Source organism: Phalacrocorax carbo, chromosome 5, assembly GCF_963921805.1.
Source record: "Phalacrocorax carbo chromosome 5, bPhaCar2.1, whole genome shotgun sequence".
NCBI classification, from domain to species: domain Eukaryota; kingdom Metazoa; phylum Chordata; class Aves; order Suliformes; family Phalacrocoracidae; genus Phalacrocorax; species Phalacrocorax carbo.
The window spans coordinates 59,136,827-59,156,787 of NC_087517.1; the positions used below are offsets into that span (position 1 = coordinate 59,136,827).

Genomic DNA, 19,961 nt, shown 5'->3' on the forward strand with positions numbered 1-19,961 from the left:
AGACTCAGAACCAGGAATGTGGAAAAGCTTTGTCTAGTGTTGTAGCACTGACTATAAATGACTTTGCAATCAATATGTAGCTTGTTTAACTTTAAATGGTGTGTCATTGGTTTGCATATTTCTGCTTTTTATAACCAGACATTTTCAGATGTTAATGCTAGAAAGCACTTGAATGGGAAATACTGAGTTGCAGGATTTGACAGAGACATTAACAAGTAATCTATTGTAAACATTAAGGATTTGGTAAATCCATAACAGGATTTTATTGTGGGTATTTCAGTTACTGCACCTCAAATCAAACTGATGGCTCTAATTTGTATTTTGGGTGAAAGTTTCCAATTAAGAAACAGGAAGGAAGACTTGAAACTAAGAAGGGAAAATTGCTTTGCATTAGGCCTATTCAAGAATAAGCTATTTTCATCTGTTTGTATGACAAAGAGTTTACAATTATTATTCTGCAGTTTCAGGCAAAAGGTCTTAAATGCTTTTGTATGTCATGTTCAGACACCTCAAAGAAGCCCTACAAGGCTGGGCACATTGTCCTGTCAGTGGTGATAGCTCACGGTAATTGCAGTTGGGTTTTCTTGAAAAATCGTCTACCGAAATAATTGTAATACCCTCTAATTGCATGTGGACCTGTACTTCGACTATTATAAGAACAGAGTCCTTATGCACAAGAGCTGGGCCGAAATGGCAGCAGGAGCTCAGTGGGCTGGGGTAGGGCACGCTGCTCGCTCCCCACTGCCGTGCTCCGAGCAGGCCCACCGCGAAGCCACCACGCCCCGGCACCCTTCCAACGGCCTTCCTCCCTCCGGCAGCAAGGGACGGAGCCCCGGGGCCCAGCCGGATGCGCCGGGGCCGCCCGCGCGAACCCGGCTACGGCGCCGGAGCATGAGTGCGGGCTACGGCCAAGCCAGCAGTCCCTGCCCAGTGGTGCATCTCCATGCGCCCGCCTCCTCGGGCCGGGCCGCGCTGCGCCATGCCATTCCGTCCCGTCCCCAGCACAGGGGGGCCGGTCGCGCTCTCTTCCCTCGCTTCCTTCCTTCCTTCCTCCCTCCCTACGGCCCCCGCCGAGGAACCCGCGGCCTCCCTGGACGCCGCCGCCACCGGCGATCCCTCTCCCCGCGGCAGGAAATGGCGCCTCCTCTCCTGCTCCCCCGCTGGCTCACAATCACTTCACTCCCCGCGGTACAAAATGGCGGCGACGGCGGCCCCGAACCCAGCATAAACCGAGACGCCATGAAGCCGCGGGGCGGGGCCCTGGGCGCCTAGCCAATGGGTATTGGCGCGGGGCCTGGAGGCGCCCAATGGCGAGCGGAGACGGTGACGTGCCGCGCGGCTCGCCCAATGGGAGCGGCGGTAGAGCGGGCGCGAGGCCCGCCCGCGGGGCTTGGGGCGGTGCTGAGGCGGGCGGGCGCTGAGGCGGCCGTTTCCTGTCCTGGTGCATGGTGGTCGGACGGAGGAATTGTTGGAAAATTTCTCGGCGAGGTTAGTATATAAATGTGTTTTTACCCAGTGTGCCTTATTCTAACCACCGCCATCTCCGGCTGGGGCTGCCGCGCTGGGCCGCCGCGCCGGGCCTGGCCCCCCGCCCTGCGCGCAGGGAGGTGGCGCGGGGCAGCGAGTGTGGGCAGCCGGGCAGCGCCGGCACCGACCGGCACGAATAAAGCCGCGGCTCCGTCGCCCGCTCCACGCCGTGCCGCTCCGCCCGGCCCCTCCCCTCCCCCTCCTCCCGCTGGGCCTGCCCGCCGGCATCCCACGCTGCGGGGCGCGCTGGGCTGCCCGCGGCCCCCCGCCGGCCGCCCCTCGGCGGGCCCGGGCGCGGGGGTGTCGGCCGCTGCGTCACGGGCGGGGGCTGCCGGCGGCGGGTGTGATCGCCGCGCGGGCAGGCGGGGGAGGGGACGGGGGGGCGGCGGCGGGGGGATGGGGTGGTCCCGGCGCCCTCCGTTCCCGCTTCCGCCGCGGGCCGTCGACGTGCATTAATTTTTTATTTTTCCTAACGTGATACTTAAATTTTGACGGAGGGCAAGCTCGCAAAACGGCTCTAAAACAATTTCCTGCAGAGCTCTCTCGGCCTAACGTGCGGCTCGGTGCGCGCGCGTTTGGGAAGGAGTCATTAACTGTTCTCGCCCGAAGTTGCTTATTTTTAACGTTGCCGTATCTTGGTTCCGTGAACGGGGCTGTTGCCGTGCTAATGCAGGAGAAGGTCCTTGCGCGGAGCTTGTGAAATCATCTTATTTTAGTTCGTCTCTTTCGGCTCGCCAAAATACCGTACAAAATAATTTTGAGCATTTTACAGCCTGTTCTCTTGTCGTTTCCGTCAGCTTTTCTTGTCTAGAACTTTGAATAGAACAGGATAATGAGAAGCTACTCCTCTAGAAAACATACCTGCAATAACGCAAAGGTTTTATTTTCTGATTGGGTCTTATTTGCAGTGCTGGTTCATCAAGAAAAAATGGCATGACACTTATGGAAGTTAAATTTTCTGTTAAAACAAGCCTACGGTTGAGCAGCTCCAGTTTTGTGAGAATTCTCTTAAGAGTTTGTTTTGAACTACCAAAGCGTTGCATTTGACATTATATGCACTGATACCAGTACTGCAAGGAACGTTATAACTGCTTTCAGTGATACAGAGACTTCCACCTTAACAGTCTTTTAAAGGAAACATTTTCTCTTGTCATAGAGTTTTCTCAAGATTCTGCTTCAGGTGTTGTAAATCTGCTACACCTTAGAGGACTGTATGCCAGATATTTCTGTTGTAGCTTCAAGGTACCTGAAAAATTAAATTTGTTTGCCCTTAACTAGTAGCTTCTTAAGTGGTATGTGCATAGTATATTTTAGCTCTTTTGTGTGTCTTTGCCATACAGCTTTAGAATGGCAGAGCACAACGTGACTGTTTTCATGGCTTGTTTCTTTGTATTTCATGCATTAAAGTCTTGACCTTTCAAGCTGTATATATGTCAGAAGCTGTTCATCTGAATCACTGCAGAAAATGAAATTTGGGAATACGTAATCAAATAATATGCGATTGTTTTGGTAATGATTGCAGCTTAAATGAGATGTAAAAACAAACATTTTGAACAGTTTTGAGAAATTTATTTCAAATTGCATCATTTATATAAACTATTTTCATTACTGTAATGAAATAATGTTTCGTTTCTGGTATCCTGTCTAAGGAAGGGTTGTTTTGCCTTATATTAAAGGCTTAAACAAAGCAAATGCTTAAGCAAGTGTAAAAGTTTCTTTAGCTAGGAAGTCACAGGCTTCACTCTGTTTTCATGCCTTTGTAGTATTTGATGCTTAAACATGAAAATAATTTCTGTCATGAGCTGGCAATCCCTCTTCTCAGAGGAGATGGGCACAATGATAATCAAGTGATGAATATTCCCTTGTAATGTGTGCCAAAATTACACTGTAAATCTTTTTTTTTTTTTCTCTAGAATATCTCAAATTACGTACTGCTTCAGCTCAGCAGGCTGCTGCTGGCCCATGTTTTTCTTTCCTGTGCTATGCAGGAGAAGGGAATGGGTAGGAGTTTGAGCAGTGAACAGGTCTGAACAGCAGGCTGCTGCTGTTGTGCCTGCTCATAGCCGAGCTTCTGGTGCGCGGGCTGCCTTCTCACCTACAGTTCTGTTGGTTGTGCCAGGGGGATTACTATGAGGGTTCTTCAGTTTAAGATTAGTAGTGGTAATGGTCTCTCCCTGGACACCCATCTCTTCTGGGCATTCCTTAAAACGTTGCATGTGCATGTGTCTGTATTCTTGCAGTCTTATGTATTGGCCTGAATGCAATGTATGGGGTTTTTTTTAAAATAAAGCTAAAAAGACAACAGTTTTGAACTGGATTGCTTGTCTTACAGTGTAATTGGGTTGTATTTAAAGTGTGGGATGTTGATCTTTCTCTGCTGTTACATTTAAGTTTTGGCCTTAAGAGTTTTGGGTTAAAACATGCTCAGCATAGGCGGAGCCTTTGAGAAACACTGTTATTAAATTACGAGGAGTCTTTAGCTGGCATGTATGAAACTATTTGTTTTCCAAAGCATAGGGCTCAGCCGAACGTGGATGAGTTTCTACACACAAAGCAAACAGCACGTTCCTGATGATCAGGAGTGAATCTTCCAGTTTCAAGCATTGCAGTGGATGGAATGCAAATACTCAGGAGGAAGATCTAACTTGTCTCAGTGCTTTTGTAGTCAGATTCCTTCATTACTCTTTTCCTGTCTGCATTTTGATGTGCACTCTCATCCTTGATCATCACTGTGATTTCTGCTTCATGTGCTGTCTTTTGTAACTCATGCTGCCTCTGATGTGTATATACGTACCATAGCATCCCAGGCCAACCTTTGCTTGCCTTTCCTGGGCACTGGCTTTTTTCCTGTATTGTCACATCTCTTGCACATTTCTACAGCTCAGCAGCATTCTTTCTGCATTAATAGGTGGGCAGTTTGTTTTTTCATCTCTTCTGTGCTGCAAGGAAATCGGTGCACCTGGGAAAGAGAGCATGAACTGGATAGCCTATTCCTGTGCCTTGTGCCACAAAAGATCCCAAAAGATTGAAGGAAGGTTTATGCTTAGCTTATGGATCCTTGAGATGGATCATGATCCTAAGAGATGGATCCTCTTCTGGAATCTGAGAATTCAGCTCTGAAATGCTAAGTTCCTGTAAATAGAGGTGTGCATAGGTGTTGTTCTGAGGATGGAGTGAAGAATCTGAGGGAGGTGCCTGTCCATCGATGCCACATTTCTGGGGGAGGAGGGGAAGGAACCCTTACGACCCATCATGTTACAATGGGGTTTATGGGGTTCTGCCTGTACCTTAGGTTGGTAACTTGATCTGCTCTTAGTTGTATTTACTTACAGGAATACGGTTTTTATCCTCTCACTCTGTGCTCTACGCACCAGGAATCAAATGTTGATCAGTTACTCAAAACCAAAAATGGACTAAATTAGTGAATACTTCTAGTGACTTAGTTTGCTAAAATTTTCTGGATTATACTGCTTTTTTTTAAATGTATAGTGGGATTGCACTTTGCTCCAGCAAGATAACACTTGTTAAATAAATGAAGTTCTGACACTTGAAGGGAATTTACATTTCTAGCAAGTTCTGCGATATTCAAAGTTGACATCAGAGTTCCAACTACTTAGCGCTTCCCTCAGTCTGTGTTTTATTGTCTGCTGAATGTTTTCCTCTGTGTACACTTCTTGAGGCAGAAATTGTGTTATCTGCTTAATGCTTTTGAACTTCATTTCTGATGACAGGCTTCTCTAGAGTTGCAAGATGGGTCTGTATTTGCAAGTTAGTTGGTGTTGCCCATATCTTAAGTATATCTGTAGTGAGCTAACGTGGTATTACACAGAGTTTCTTAGAATATATTTAAATGTACTGTTTTTCAATTTACATTTGTAATCTGTTTTTTTTTTTCTTTTCAATTCAGGGTAAAGGTTGGCAATTCAGTAGGCTGTCCGTTTACTTCCTGAAATACAAGCATAGACTAAAACACTGCTGTTAGCTGCCATGGCTAATGCTGATACGTCTGTAATGTAGTTATCAGATTACTAATTAACTCATAACCACACAAAACAACCCACTCAAAATTCCCCTTTTTGTTGGCAGTCTCAGCAGATTTGGAGGATTTGAAGGGGCACAGCCAGGATTAATTGTTTTTGTGATGTAAATTAGACACTTGTGATTTCTTGACAATTAAGAGAGCTAGAGGTCTGATGCAACAGTAAACCATTGGTAGAAATAGTGGATCTCAGTTTCTTTCAGTTTTTTAGTCCTTAAGTATTCACCTGTTCATCAAATGGTGTTTTATTTAAAATGCTCACCAATATAACTGGAGGCTTCTATGGTTTAAGGATTAAGTAGTCTCCTGAAGTGCTTCAGAAGTTAACTATCTTTTTTTTCCCCCTTTTTACTGCAGATAGGCATTATTGCTTATTTCTAGGAGTAATTTGAATACAATTCCAATGTGCATCATCTGGATGCCTTCTTTATAGCCAGTATTTTTTTGTATATATACTTGATGGTAGAAAACAAACCCCAAAAGCCAGTAGTTTTAAAAACACATAGTTTTTGTTGGTTACATGCTTTAAGTCTGTTTCTCACTTTGTGACTTCTGGGTGAAAATCTACTTGGAATGAAATCTAGTGCTTTATCTCACTAACATGTATGCCGAAAGTATTTAAATTTTGGGTTTTTTTTTTTTTTGCTTTGTTAATCATGTTCTAAGTTTTTCAAGTATAAAACAGAAAATCAAATGACCTACCATAGGTTCAGATTTTTTCTGATCTCAGGCCCAACATTCAGTTTGAGTGTGCACATGATAATTATTTATCCTTTTTTTTTACTATTTTTAAAAAATAATTTATTACCTCTCAGTCTGCAATAAAGAAATGGGGTGGTTTGTGGGTTTTTTGTGGGGTTTTTTGTTTTTTTTTTTTTTGTTCATTGGGGTGGTAGATTTTTTTTTTTTAAGAGAAGGAGGTATGCCTGAGAATTGATAATGCAAGTGTGGCTGGGAGAGAAGAAATATGTCTTAACTTTGAGCATGGAATACCATCTGAGTTGAGGAAAAACTTGCTGGCTCATTTTGGTAGGTGAGTTACATTGTTCCTGTTGCAGTGTGCCTCCAAGCCATTCTGTGCAAGCACACAAGTATTCTGAATGATGCATAGGTGTCATATTTGAATTTGATGATTTGGTACAGATGATATGGCCGTTTCTCACACTAAACCTATATGGCAGTGTACTAAGAATAACTGTCTCATCAGTGCATTGATCATTGACCAGGTGCATTAGTATACCTTTTTGTACTTTAATAAAGCTTTCAGAATCCTAGTTCTCTGAACTTCTGCAAACAGTGCTGTATGGATCTCAATTGCTTGTTACCTTCCATGCAGGATTTTTGGATTTGGATCTCTCAGAAGATTCCCAAATCTGTGTCAAAACATCTGGCTTAGGAAGCCATGCTGGTCATTGGGGCAGTTACGTAGAAGCAGTGCTGTTGTAGTAGCACTGCCCAATGCAAATGTGATCATTGAACTAAGCATTTGCTGGTGAGGTGCTTGTCCCAGAGCTGCAGCATGAATTTAATTAGCTTTCTGTCAGCACTGCCAACAGTATGCTGATGGAACTACTCTGACCTCCATTGATTAACCAGTAATTTCTTCTCTAATATGTTAAGGAAACATGTGAAGTTAGCAGTCATATTTGGGATCAACCTGAGTCTTACCCATGTGTGTAGGACTTATTGGTGGATAGCTTTCTGATCTGCCTGCATTTTTTAAAGTACCATACATTTGAAAATCATAGCATCCTTAGCACTCCCACAGTGTGAAGTTACGCATATATGCATAATCTCCTAATATTATTCAGATTAAGGATTTGTAAACATTCTTGATTTGCACTGGTTAATCCATTTTTATTCTTTATATAAAATGCAAACATTCATCTCAGATAATGCTTCTAATACAATTTGTAGATGGGATTCGTAATGTAAGCTGAATGTATGGTGGTGACTTTGGGAGAGAAAGACTGCTGGAACGTGAAGTAATTATGGGAGGCTAAATGTGGTTCTCACTGCTTGCACTGAAGGCAGAAGAGTTGTGCTTGGTTATGCAAGTGATAAATTTGGTCTTGCATTTAGCTGTTATTTCTGAAGAGTTAAACTCTGGCAGTGAATTAGTCTTGAACTGCATTATAATCAGGATATATCTCTGGTGGAACAGAAAAGCATAAATACTGCAAAAAGAGTAAAAAGGAGCCTTGGGTTTCACTGCAGACCTCTGCTTTGGGCAACACGAGTCTCTGCAGGTTAGTTGTGCTGCCACTCAGAGTGTGTACATCGTGCTTCTGCAGTTGGCAGTGCTGTCAGTCTTGATTAGATTCTTCTCCAGGGCCAGGGTTAGAGCCTGTGGTTCATAATCTGCAACGCTTCTTTGCTATCTAGATAATAATTATGTAATATGCTATTAAATTGTGTATCTCACCCCTCTATCTGCATCCAGCTATTGTTACCAGATTATTTAGTAGCCGTTTTTGTTCTGTATTTCAGCCTTGTTTCCATTTTATACAGTGGATGATTAATGTGGTGGAAATTCCTCTTTAATTATGTTTTGCAAGAGACAGGAAAAATACAGTAAAATAAGATTATAGGAGAAAGCACGTAGAGATTTAGAAATTCCTAACATTAAGTAGTTTGTTACGTTTATTAACTAAAAGTCAATCTAGCCAATTATAGCATGAAACAATGTTTCAGTGCAATGGTAAAATACTGAAAAAGGTATGGGCTGTTGATGAAGAAAAAAATTAATGTCTCAACTATTGAAGCATTTGATCAAAGCATCCACAGGATCTAGATTTCATTTCTGACCCTGCTACAGGTTTCTAATGTAATACTGGAAAAGATAATCATACATGTACATATGAGGACAGAAGTAAGATTTTAGAGAGCCTTAGTTCTGCTATGTCTTTATTTCTGAACTTAGAGCTGTCAAATGACTTTATGTAATTAGTAAGCTCTGCCCTTGGGTCCTCTAAATAAACTTTGCCCAGACTAGGCAGTTTTTCAGCCTGTTAGTCATTTTTTGCACTGACACCCAGAAGGCTGTAATGCATATTAGTTATCAGTTGGAGTGTATTTAAGGAGATTGTTAATTGTAGGTATGAATTTTGATTTTTCACAAATATTTGCTAATCAGATTAGCTTTGGGAAATCACTGATACTTGCAATCATACCAGTTGTTAAGGTCCCTAACACAGCCAGTATTTAATAAGTTTTTTCTGAATGTTACTGTGCTGACATAGTTGAACTGATTTTGGGATCCAGCTTTCCCAAACGTGGGAATGAAGTTTCCTAAAATTCATTAATGAGAGTTTCAGTACTATGGGGTTATGTGTCATTTGCCATTTTACTTTTCTGGATTGGTTTTTATTTGTTGTTTTTACAAATTTTATAAAATGACAGCGGTTTTGTACATTATTTAGATGTGTATTTAAAATAAAGGTGATGGTTTCTTTTCAAATGAAATAAGTGGATATTATTTCAAACTTCTCAGTGCTGTCCGCACAAGGAGGGTGAACAATCACAAGGTTGCTGAATGTCTGGAGCTTTTTTCTTTTATTTCTTTCCTAGTTCTTTCTTCCTGCACATTCTAGATTGCATTAGATTGCATTTTATAACCATAAGTTTTCTTCCATGACTGCTATTACAAACTTTATTCTATTTCTTGTTAATCATCCTCTAAACATCATCTCTTTTCCTCAAAGGAGTTTCTGCTACTTTCACTTTAGTTTTTTCCTTTGTCCAGCAATACAGTGGTATAGTAATTCTTTACATGACAAATTCCTGCTATTTTCCAGCTGTTTGCCACATTCTCAACTACATGGGGTCTCCTCATGCTGTCCTCCTCTGAGGTGCTGGAGTTCGCAAGTGCCCCAAACCCACTTTCTGCTCTGTGGCAGCATGCCCTCTACTACCTCTTGCTTTGTCTTTCAGCTGCCTAAATCCTACCAGCTGTTTCTTAGTTGTTTGATTTCTAGTTTTTGGCAGAGATGCCTGTTTCCAGTTGCTAGATTGATGTTTACGTAAAATTTTTTCTTAACATTGCATATTTTCTCCAAAACAAGTGACAGCACCCAAAAGGTTCTGTGTGTTTGAGTATTAATGGAGGGAAAATACAGGAGGTGCTCTCTAGATAGTCAGCTTGATGAAATCTTAGTGAAAAATCCTTTGTTTTCAACCAATCTCTCTATTCCCCCCTTCCCCCCTGCATCCCTCTGGTTTCTGTGTTGAGAATACTTGAGTTCACAGTTTTTTCTATTCAGAGAATTTGGAGGAGGGGGAGCGGTGGTGGTTGTTGGTGGTGTTTGGGTTTTCTGCTTTTTGTGGTTTGTTTTTTTTTTTTTTTTTCTGATAAAAATTTGCACCTCTGTACCCTGCTGGATAACATATTTTATCTATCAGTGTTATACTGGGGGTTTACATTGCTGGTACAGCTTTTGTCAAAAAGCATAATAAAGTCAGCAGTCTGCATCAGTAACTCACTGCTTTTGCTTTGCACCTAACAGTGTGAGACTTGTTTCAGCATCACTTCTTGTGGCTGTTGCTTCCTTTTATAAGATGCTGTTTTCAGTTCAGGGATTTTTCAGATTTTTCTTGTGGAAAGTATTTTAGCCATCTTAAAGAATGGTAAAATTTTCTCTGCATGAATACCATAGGAGTGTTTTGGTGACTAACGATTTCGGGATGCAGCATGCATTACTGTCCTTGTGAAAGTCTTCCCAAGTATCATCATTAACGTGCCTTTGAAAATTGCAACTTATATATGATCTGTGAAGACTGGCAAGAGTTTACAAAGTCAAGTCTCAAGTTTTCACTTCAGTGAGTACTTCAAGACTAATCCTGTACTTCTGTAGGGCAGGTCTTGAGATTAAGCAGTATCCATGTGCATCAATCTTGTTAAGTGGCCATGCAGGCCCCACCTGTTTTCCTAAAAATGGATGCTTTCAGCTGCTTTTTAACTAATGAGGTGCAATATTTGAAGTGGGTAAAAGAAATATTTCCCAGGTTTTTGCTGACAAAATTCCTGGCAGACAGGAGGTTTAAAGAAAAAGCTTAGTGATGCAAATGCAGAGAAATAAAAGCAATGAGGTGGATTAGGGAAAGAAGCTGGTGAGATTCGGACTGGAAGAAGGATGAAGACAAATTTGCTGGAAGCTGAGAATGCAGCATCTGAGGCAGTTAGCGGGGGGGGGGGGGGGCGGGGAAGAGAGTGACTAAAGCTGAGGTAAGGGAAGAGGCTTGAGTTTGACAAAACCAGAATGATTTCAAAAAACCAAGGCAAATGAATAAAAATACAATAGGAGACTAGATTTGCAGGGTGGATGATGTACAAACAGCATGGTGATACTGTTTTAAGTGTATGCAATATCAACATGATTTTAGATATCATTAAACAGTTTAAGTTGGAAGGGAACTCCAGAGGTTATTGAGTACAGTCCTGATCAAAGTAGGTCTGATAAGACCAGGTTGTCCAGGGCTGTGTCAAGTTGGGTCTTGAATGCCTACAAGGATGGAGAGTCCATAACCTTTCTTGGCAATTTGTTCCTGTATTTGACTACTCTTATACTAAAGAAAACAAAAAGTAACACTGTAGCAGCAACATCTCTGTGATAGCCTGACCCATTTCTCTACAAGGTGGGGCAATGTTATGTCTTCAGTTCTCTCCCTGTCCTCTTCCTCAGACCTTGTAGCCCTGTCTGGTGACCCTGTCTTCTCCACTGGGGAGGAAAAAGAGAGGCTGAAAGTGAGCAGCACATCCACTTTTGGCTGAGGGTGCTCCTCCCTGCACAGCGGAGTAACAGAGCAAAACTGCTGCATCACCAAAGAGTGAGTGAAAGCTGGGGTTTTGCTGTTTGGGAGGGTCCCAGTGCTACAACCTCCATTACAGGAGCTGTACTTCTAAGATGAGTCTGATTATGAACCATCTTGAGACAAAGAGGCAGGAAGGTGATAGACAGTGGTGTGATGGACAGACTAGCAGTAAGAAGATACTTGGGGACTAGTTGCAGAACGAGTTGGTGTGGATGTTCAAGTATTTTAGATTATTTTGACAAGAAGGATTGGATTATATTTGGGAAGAGGGATGTGTTGGAAATTTGGTGATAAGAAGCTAGTGGAAGGAGGGAGGATTGTGAAGAGGATATATTGGAAGGGATAATTTTAAAGAAGTCGAACTGGGAGAAAACAGCAACACAGTCTAAGTTATAGCACATGATCATCCAGATCATCTGGAACAGAGGAAAGTAGTGAACGTTGTTCTGCTGTCTTGCAGCATTTTGCTCTGATTTTTTTTTAGTGCGTAATAACTATTAATCAGCCACAGTACAATAACAAACACTGTAAAATAATTTAAACAAATACTTTTGTTCCTTTGGCCCTTGAATTTGTCTTGCATTAGATTTCTTTTTCTTCCAAAATAGCCATTGACCCATTAAGCGATTGGTTCTGCTCTGACTCTTTCAGGACTTCACAGTTGTCTGCACTGACTAGCTTTCTCTCTACTTCCCCAAAGTTGAGAGAAGAACCATAAGCTCTGGAGGAAGGACATTATTCTATTTTAAAGACAGATAGTACGTTAAAGATGCTGGGAGCTTAAAAGATACTTTGTCTAAGAGGGGGAATACTCTAAAATAGACCTGAGCTGAAAGGCCTTTGAGATGCATTCCCTGCTGGAACTGTTTCAGAATATAGTATTAGTCAAAACCAGTGGCTAAGTAGCCTTTCTTCTCCAATATGTGAAATGGTCTAGCTGCTTTGCAGCCTGCTTCCATGAGGTGTCCTGAAAATTGAGTGAATGGAAAATATTGACAGTACAGAACGCAGTTCTGTAACAGCAGTTAAGATGACAGATAACCTCTGTGCACCACTAGCATCTAATACCATAATTACTTAATTTAACTTGCCACAAGCTGGCAGTCCCTCCAGAGAAGCAGTCCTTGCAAACTGGTCTGGAATAAAAGTTTTTTTTGGTGCTAGTTTATTTTTTTAACTGCATCAGTTTTCTGATTGTATTTTCTGCACAGTACATGCATGCTGAGGATAGGGCCACTTCAGTGTTGGTTTAAGCTGATCCTGTAGCTACAGAGTGTTGTCCCATTTTTGGTTTATGAGCAAAGTGCTTTCTAAGTGTTTTGTCCCTATTTTGAGATAGGGGGGATAAATGAGTAATAGGCAAAGAAGTTACTAGTCCAAAGCTGTTAATGTGGAGATGGTAGAGGAAGGAGTTTAACTCAGGATCTCCTGTGCCCTTGTATAATTCCTTGTCCCTTAGATTACAGCATCAAAAAAACCCCTGTAGCTATTTAATTTTCTTCAAAAATATTTGGTATAAATGTAATTTAGTCTGGATGGCTTCTCTGCACTGGCTCTTTTTCTGTTGTGTTACATCTCTTCTAGAGACCTCGTTTTCTATAAAAGCTTATTTTCTTGAAAAGGGTGCTGAGAACAAGAATTTCCCATCTTCCCTTGGATGTAAAAAAAATAATCTTTCACACCTCTTTTGAACTATATTCTGGTTTCTGTTGTAACTATATTTTCTTTTTGATGTTCAGAGTTGTTTAAGGTTTAAATTCTCTACTACGAGTCTATAGTTTAATCTCCTTAATGTTCCAGATAGGTACTGGGTAGGATTTTAATCTTGGAAGGCATATTTCTTACTGAATTGTAAACTGATCGTTAGTAGTGTTTTTTCCTTACATGCTTTTCAACACAGTGCATGAAAAAACTTGCTTTTTTTACAGGAGGCTTAAGACCTTCCTAAAGCTACCCCTTCCCCTTTCTTTATTAAGCTGTATCTATTCCATTAACTGGGCTCTTAACAGTTAACCAAACTGTAAATAATATTCTTATAAGTGCAGAGGTGATTTAGACTCCAGGTGCAATTTCAGGAGGTAATGTGGGTACCTGGTATAACACCATATTAAAAGTTAGAAGGGCATGGATTGTAGCGACACATTTGCTTTGCGGACAGCACTTGGGTTAAAGCACTTCAGACAGCAAAAGCAGCAGAGCTGCAGCAGCTGGGTGTGGGTTGGTTTTTTTTCCTGCTGAAACTAAAACTTCTGTAGCTGCCTGCCTCTCTAGGAAGTAGAGTGTGGTTCAAATTAATTTGGATGTATTTGGAAAATATTACTTGGCTATAATTTTCAACTACTAAATTAGTGTACCAAATCTTTTAAATACTGCAGGCATGCTAGAGTGCCTGAATGGTCTAATTTTGCTTTTGTTATTTAGTTTTGACATAAGCATGAGTTTTTTGTGGTCTTTGAGATCGTTGATGAGTTGCTCATTCAAGGGCATATTTCTGGATTGTAGATGTAAAATTACTTCAGTTATTTGGAAACGTAATCACAAGTAGGTTAAAAGCCCTAGATCATTCCTCTCAGTCTTGAATTATAAGATAGCAGGTCATAGAACCATGCTAAGATTAAAAGCTTTGACTGTTTATCTGAAACCCTTTTGTGAGATTATCTAACTGCTGCTTATTGTAAGAAAAACTCTTGACTATCAAGAGATTGGGGTGTGGGGAAAGTTGCTTTAATGCTGTGTATCCCAGATTGCAGTTCCATGCGGATCCCGCCCCCCCACCGGGCTTGCAGAACTCAGTGACTCTTTTTGGTTGGTTTTTTTTGTTTGTTTGTTTTTTTTTGGTTTTTTTTTTTTTGTGGTGAAAGCCAACATCTGAGTTAGTAGAATTAAATGTGTATTTCCTGTATAGCTTCTTAATCTTATGAAAATTAGTAAAAGCCTTTCAGATTCAGTAGACTACTTAATCTCCCATATTGAAACATGCCTGGGTAAAAAATTAGTATCCAAAGGGATGGCTATATCTGGTTCTATGACACACATGCAGAGTTGGGACTGTCACTCACTAACCACTATCCTGTTGTCTTATTAATACATTTTACCATGAGATATTTTATTATTTTCAAGGAGGGATATTTTTTTTTTAAATAGAAACCTTCCTGGAAGGTTTAAGGAAATTGTTGGACCATTCAGTCAGACGTACTAATAAACTGTGTATTGCCCAATATGTGACAGATTATAAACCTCTTACTGGCACTGGAGAGATATTTAATTTATATACTTAAAGCTCTGCTGTTGTTATGGGTGACCATAGGTGAATGTCAGCTTTATTGTAATTCTGGGAACAAAAAGATATCATTACTTCTACAGTCATCGACACCATTATTCTTTATACATTGGTTGAATAATTCATATTCAACTGGAATCTAAATATGGGTGATGCACTTCAATCTAGTAACTGCTACCTGAAGTTCTTAACAGCTTGGTTAACTGAGGTAATAATATTTACCTATTTCAAATAACTTTTTTTCCTCTGAAGTATATTCCAGGTAAGTCAGTCATTCATTGCATCTTCTTTATGTTGACGGTAACATAAAATAGTTGTAGCAGCTGTATAAAAATCTAATTAAACTTTGATTGTCTTTAGTTCTGGTTCTGTATTTAAATTTTCTGTTTTGTGAATACTTTCTAGGTAGACAATGTTATTAGCTCAGATAAATCGAGACTCTCAGGGAATGACTGAATTTTCTGGAGGAGGAATGGAGGCCCAGCATGTGACTCTTTGTCTAACAGAAGCTGTAGCTGTGCAAGGTGAGCCTTCAGGTTAAAATACCTCTACATGATTGTGTCTCTTCTGTTTGAAATTCAGATAAAACTCTAAAACGCATGTAGTGTATTGTAAATGAAAGATCTAAGGAATTATTCTTTGTTAACTGAGATTGATTAAATTCACTCAGATCACTTCCTCTCAGAATTAAATCTTAATTAAGGTAACAGGAGTATAAATGTGCTACAAAAGGAAATACAAAATCTGACTTCATTCTCACTATAGTTTTACTGGTTTATACTTTGTACCTTCAGTTCATATCTAAGTATGTATTAAACAAGGCGAGTTTTTAAAAAGATCAGTGTTCTAGGATTGGTTTAAATGTAATGTTTTCTGACAGCTTCATTACGATTTTATGTAATTAAAAACTTTTTCCTAAATCTGTGTTTCACTCTAAGGAAATTTGTATATATTAATGACAGGTAGTAGTATACAAAACAAAATTATCAATACAAGTATATATATTGTTATTTCACTCTTGACACTCATGACCTAATTAATATTTCTCCTAAAACCTCCACTTTGTAGTTATTTTTTCAGTGACATAGTAACTTCTTAGTTATGGAAAATAACTTTCTAGCTGTCGTGTTTACAGAGCAAAATCTTGAACATATAACCCTAGTATATGTTCAAGGTTCAAAAACTAGGAAGAACTATTTCCTATTACTATTTCTGAAATCATTATGGTTTAATGGGATATAATCATTTATGGAGATGGTTAAGTTGTGATCTTTAGGGTTTAATGCTGGTAATAGTGAATATGAACTTTTTTCCTTGCTAGATGGTGACAACTTGGAAAACATGGAAGGTGTAAGTTTGCAAGCAGTTACCCTTGCTGATGGCTCCACTGCTTACATACAGCACAATTCTAAAGGTATGTAAATGACTAGAAATTATTTGGTATTGAAATCATATTCCCTTTTTTAACCCTGTCTTTGTATTGTAAACCCCTTTGGGTTGTAAAGTCAGGCAAAATCTGTACAAAGTTCTATGAAGTTCCAGTTCCAGCTGGGAATTACAGGTGTTAGAGTAGTACTATAAAATAAATATTTATTTCTGCTACTAATAAGATGCAGGCATCAAATGCAGAACACAAGATCATCTCACTCTTGTTTGACTTTATGCTTCAAACCCAAGTATCAACATTCTGCCTACTGGATAGGACATCAGGAATTTTAAAACCTCTGTATAGTCATATTGTGCTTACTCTTTATCAATCATTATTTCTCAGTGATATTTTATTTATATTTTAATCCAGAAAGTATCAACTGTGTGTTTAAACTGTGATGTGTCACACAGAATATTTTTAAGAATTCTAATTGTGTATTTCAGATGGTAAATTAATGGATGGACAAGTGATTCAGTTAGAAGATGGTTCTGCTGCTTATGTTCAACATGTACCCATGCCTAAAAGCAGTAAGTGTAATAATACAAGAAGTAGATTCTAAAATAATGTGTTACTGACAAATGTTGATATTAAATAATTAACGGTAATTATAATAGCTTGATTTCTTATTTTAATGGAAACAGTCATGAAGAGACCTGAGGTAATTTGTACTCCTAGGTATTTAGTGTTTAATCTTTCCAACTAACAGATCTCTGAAACTACAGTTGAAGCATTACAACTCTTTCTTCTGAACAGGGGACAGTTTGCGTCTGGAAGATGGACAAGCAGTTCAGCTGGAAGACGGAACTACTGCATTTATTCATCACACCTCAAAAGGTAATTTTTCTTTGAAGTGTGATTTATTACATTAGAGTTCAACAGAACTTCAGCAGTATAAAATAAGGTACTCTTTTTAGACTATGACATCATTTAGTGTAATTCCCAATGTAGATTGCTTGTTGCTTTTACTTTGTGACACCTGGAAATTGCTGAAATGAGACTGGTTCAATTCCTTATTTTGGCCTCATATAACATCTATAAACAGAACCAAAACAATCATATCTCACCTTTTTTTTTGCCCAGGATCACATTAAAGTAAGTATTTATCATGTTAGTAGAGAATGTAAGCCCTTATACAGATTTCAGCAATAACTGCATGTGAAAATGAGACGAGAAAGCAAGTAAGAATCAATCAGTCCCTCTTGAGCTAAAGAATGTAGAGATTGACTTAAATTCAAAGATCATGCTATTGATGATTTTGCCATTAGGAAGAAGGGCAGAAAATGTGACAGCTAACAGTAAAGAATGCAAATGTATTTATTTCAAATGATAACTTCGGTTTCTGCAGAAGATGATTACGCTAGTCTTGGAAATAGTACCACTTCTCAACAAAAAGTGAACAAGTAGATATTTTAAGTCAGTTTAAACTAGTGTGACAAGAATTACATTCTACCGTCAGCAATACTAAGCAGAGAGAATATAATAAAGAATTTCTTCCTTAAAAGTCATCCTAATTTTATGTGTTTCTTTTGCATATTTGCATGATTCTGTTCTTAAAAATTATCAGATTTATGAATTCTAAAATCTGGAGTATTGAAATCAGTAGATGTGCTAAATGATTTTTATTTTCAGTAGATACGAAATGCAAAGCATGGTTGTGTTCCTGGTTTCCTTTGCAAATAAAGCTAGACCAAAATAAAATTGGTGTTTCACTTGTATAAGTGAGCAGAAATAAAGCTATGGGAGATGTTGCCTTGAAAAAAATTTCGTAAGTGTTAGTCATAGCAATATTTTAAGTGTTTGTTTTTCTCCTGCACTAGTTTTTATATCTCTCATGTATTTCATATGTATATGTGACTTTAGGAGACATTTGCTAAAGAGCAGTATTTGTTGTGTAACATGAAGACATGGCTATTCCTTTTCTTTCATGACATTTCTTAATATTATTTCTCAGACAGTTATGACCAGAGTGCATTACAAGCAGTCCAGCTGGAGGATGGAACTACTGCCTACATTCACCACACGGTGCAAATGCCACAGTCAGATACCATTTTAGCCATTCAAGCTGATGGCACAGTGGCAGGTCTTCATACAGGAGATGCTGCCATTGACCCAGATACCATCAGTGCTTTGGAGCAATATGCAGCCAAGGTATATTGAAAGACATTTTCTCTATCCATAACATTTTAATGTAGCATTACAAGATATTTGGCAGTAAAAGCCAATTGTGATCCAAGAATTAAAATAATTGAGAGTGTATTCAGGCTCTTAAAAGAGAGAACACCAAATTGTCATGATAGTGCTTCACTATCATGAGTAGCTCCAGTGTGTAGCGTTGCATAAAAAGAACAAAAGATTGAATGCTGAGATGTGGAGTCAGACTGATTTGGAAAGTGATTTAGACAACTAAATAATAATTTTCTTCAAAATGTATGTTGGAAAGGAGCCTCTTGAGAGGACGCTGCTTGGAAAGAAGGGCAAAGGTAAATTATTCTGGTTCAGGCACTATTGCTGGATTTTATTATTTTCTTTCATTTTTTTTCTTGCATTGGGAAGAGTAGGGCCTGGTGTACTGGACAAGGACAGCACACGATATGAAGTGTAAAACAGACACTTAGAGAGTTACTGAGTTTGGAAGAAACTTCTTTGATCCATGCTTTCAATAGTAAAACGTAGTATGATGCTCAAAATTCATGTTGGCCACTTTACTGGACTTCTGTAAAGCATGCTGTAAGTATAGTAATGAGCGGTGCAACTTCCATGACTTCATAGTTTAGCAGTGTCCCAGTTGCTGGATGATTACCATCAGTGCTTGTATGGCTCTGGAAAAAGAGTAGAATAAATTTTAAATCTGTCCTTTAGTGTCACTGAGAGTTGTCAAATTCTGGGAGAAGGCCAGTTAGGATAATTAAATGCCTTTTATACTATTATTTCCATTATGCTTCTGTCTATTATGATTGAGAGATCCTAAAAGAACCAGTCAGATTGTGATGTGTTTGACTATGCCTTAACATTTCATAAAATAAAAGGTAATTCAAGGTTAGTCAAGTTGTAGTGACAAGCTTTTACGCATTCCCTAGCTACTATTTAATTTAGGTTGAAATCAATCATAACTTTGTCCTTCTTAACAAGAAGCTATATTAATAATAGTTTGTTATAGGTTTCTGTTTTAAGTGAAGAAGAAACAGAAGAAATGCAAATAAATTTCCATTTTTGTTCCATTTATCTCAAATGTGTTTTTTAATTCTGTAATGTGAATTTGTTTTCTGTAGTGTACTTGTGTGTGTCTAGGAAAAATTATATTTACTTAAAGCTTTCATCTGAGAACCTTATTCTGAAAGATACTGCTAGAAGCTGTCAGGGAAAGTCAGAAGTGAGTTTCCATGTACTGCACCTGTTTTGTGTACCAAGACAAATAATAGCTTAATTGTCACAACCCTGTCTTTCTCTTAAAAGGAGAAATGTGGTTTTGTGATTCTACTCCATGTCCATGTATGCTTCATAGTGAGGCAATGTATGCTTTTCATAGCAGCTGGTATAGGAACATTGAAAAAGGTACAGGAAGGGGCAACTATGATGACCAAACATATGAAATACAGGAGGTAAGTATATGATAGAATTTTATAAAATTTTAAGTGGCACAAATAATGGTGACTTGTCACTGTCTGTACCAGTGTGAGAACTGGGAGACATCATATGAAAATCTTGGGTGACAGGTTCAAGAAAAACAAGGGAAGAATATATTTTCAAACAGTGCAAAGTTAAGCTGTGGCACTGCTTGTAGAATATTGTGGATGCTAATATGGCCCTGGATTCCAAGAGTAATTAGATAAATACATAAAGGAAAAAATGTAGCCAGGGCTATTAGGCAGAAACAT

General features: G+C 39.4%; 1 protein-coding gene across 6 annotated transcripts in view; it reads left to right on the forward strand.

Annotated features, from left to right (window-relative positions):
- The first annotated feature begins 1,366 nt into the window (after positions 1–1,366).
- ZNF143 (zinc finger protein 143) overlaps positions 1,367–19,961 on the forward strand; it is a 42,225-nt gene continuing 23,630 nt past the window's right edge. Inside the window, exons 1-7 of one of the 6 annotated variants that reach the window (XM_064452694.1) lie at positions 1,420–1,488; positions 11,248–11,392; positions 15,063–15,181; positions 15,979–16,071; positions 16,530–16,613; positions 16,840–16,920; positions 18,038–18,234. In XM_064452694.1, coding sequence (XP_064308764.1) covers positions 15,070–15,181; positions 15,979–16,071; positions 16,530–16,613; positions 16,840–16,920; positions 18,038–18,234 — 567 coding nt within the window. In that variant the 5' untranslated portion in view covers positions 1,420–1,488; positions 11,248–11,392; positions 15,063–15,069. Of the gene's footprint in view, positions 1,489–1,860; positions 11,393–15,062; positions 15,182–15,978; positions 16,072–16,529; positions 16,614–16,839; positions 16,921–18,037; positions 18,235–19,961 lie in introns of those variants that run through there. The other 5 variants (XM_064452690.1, XM_064452691.1, XM_064452692.1 and 2 more) reach the window with 5 other exon arrangements.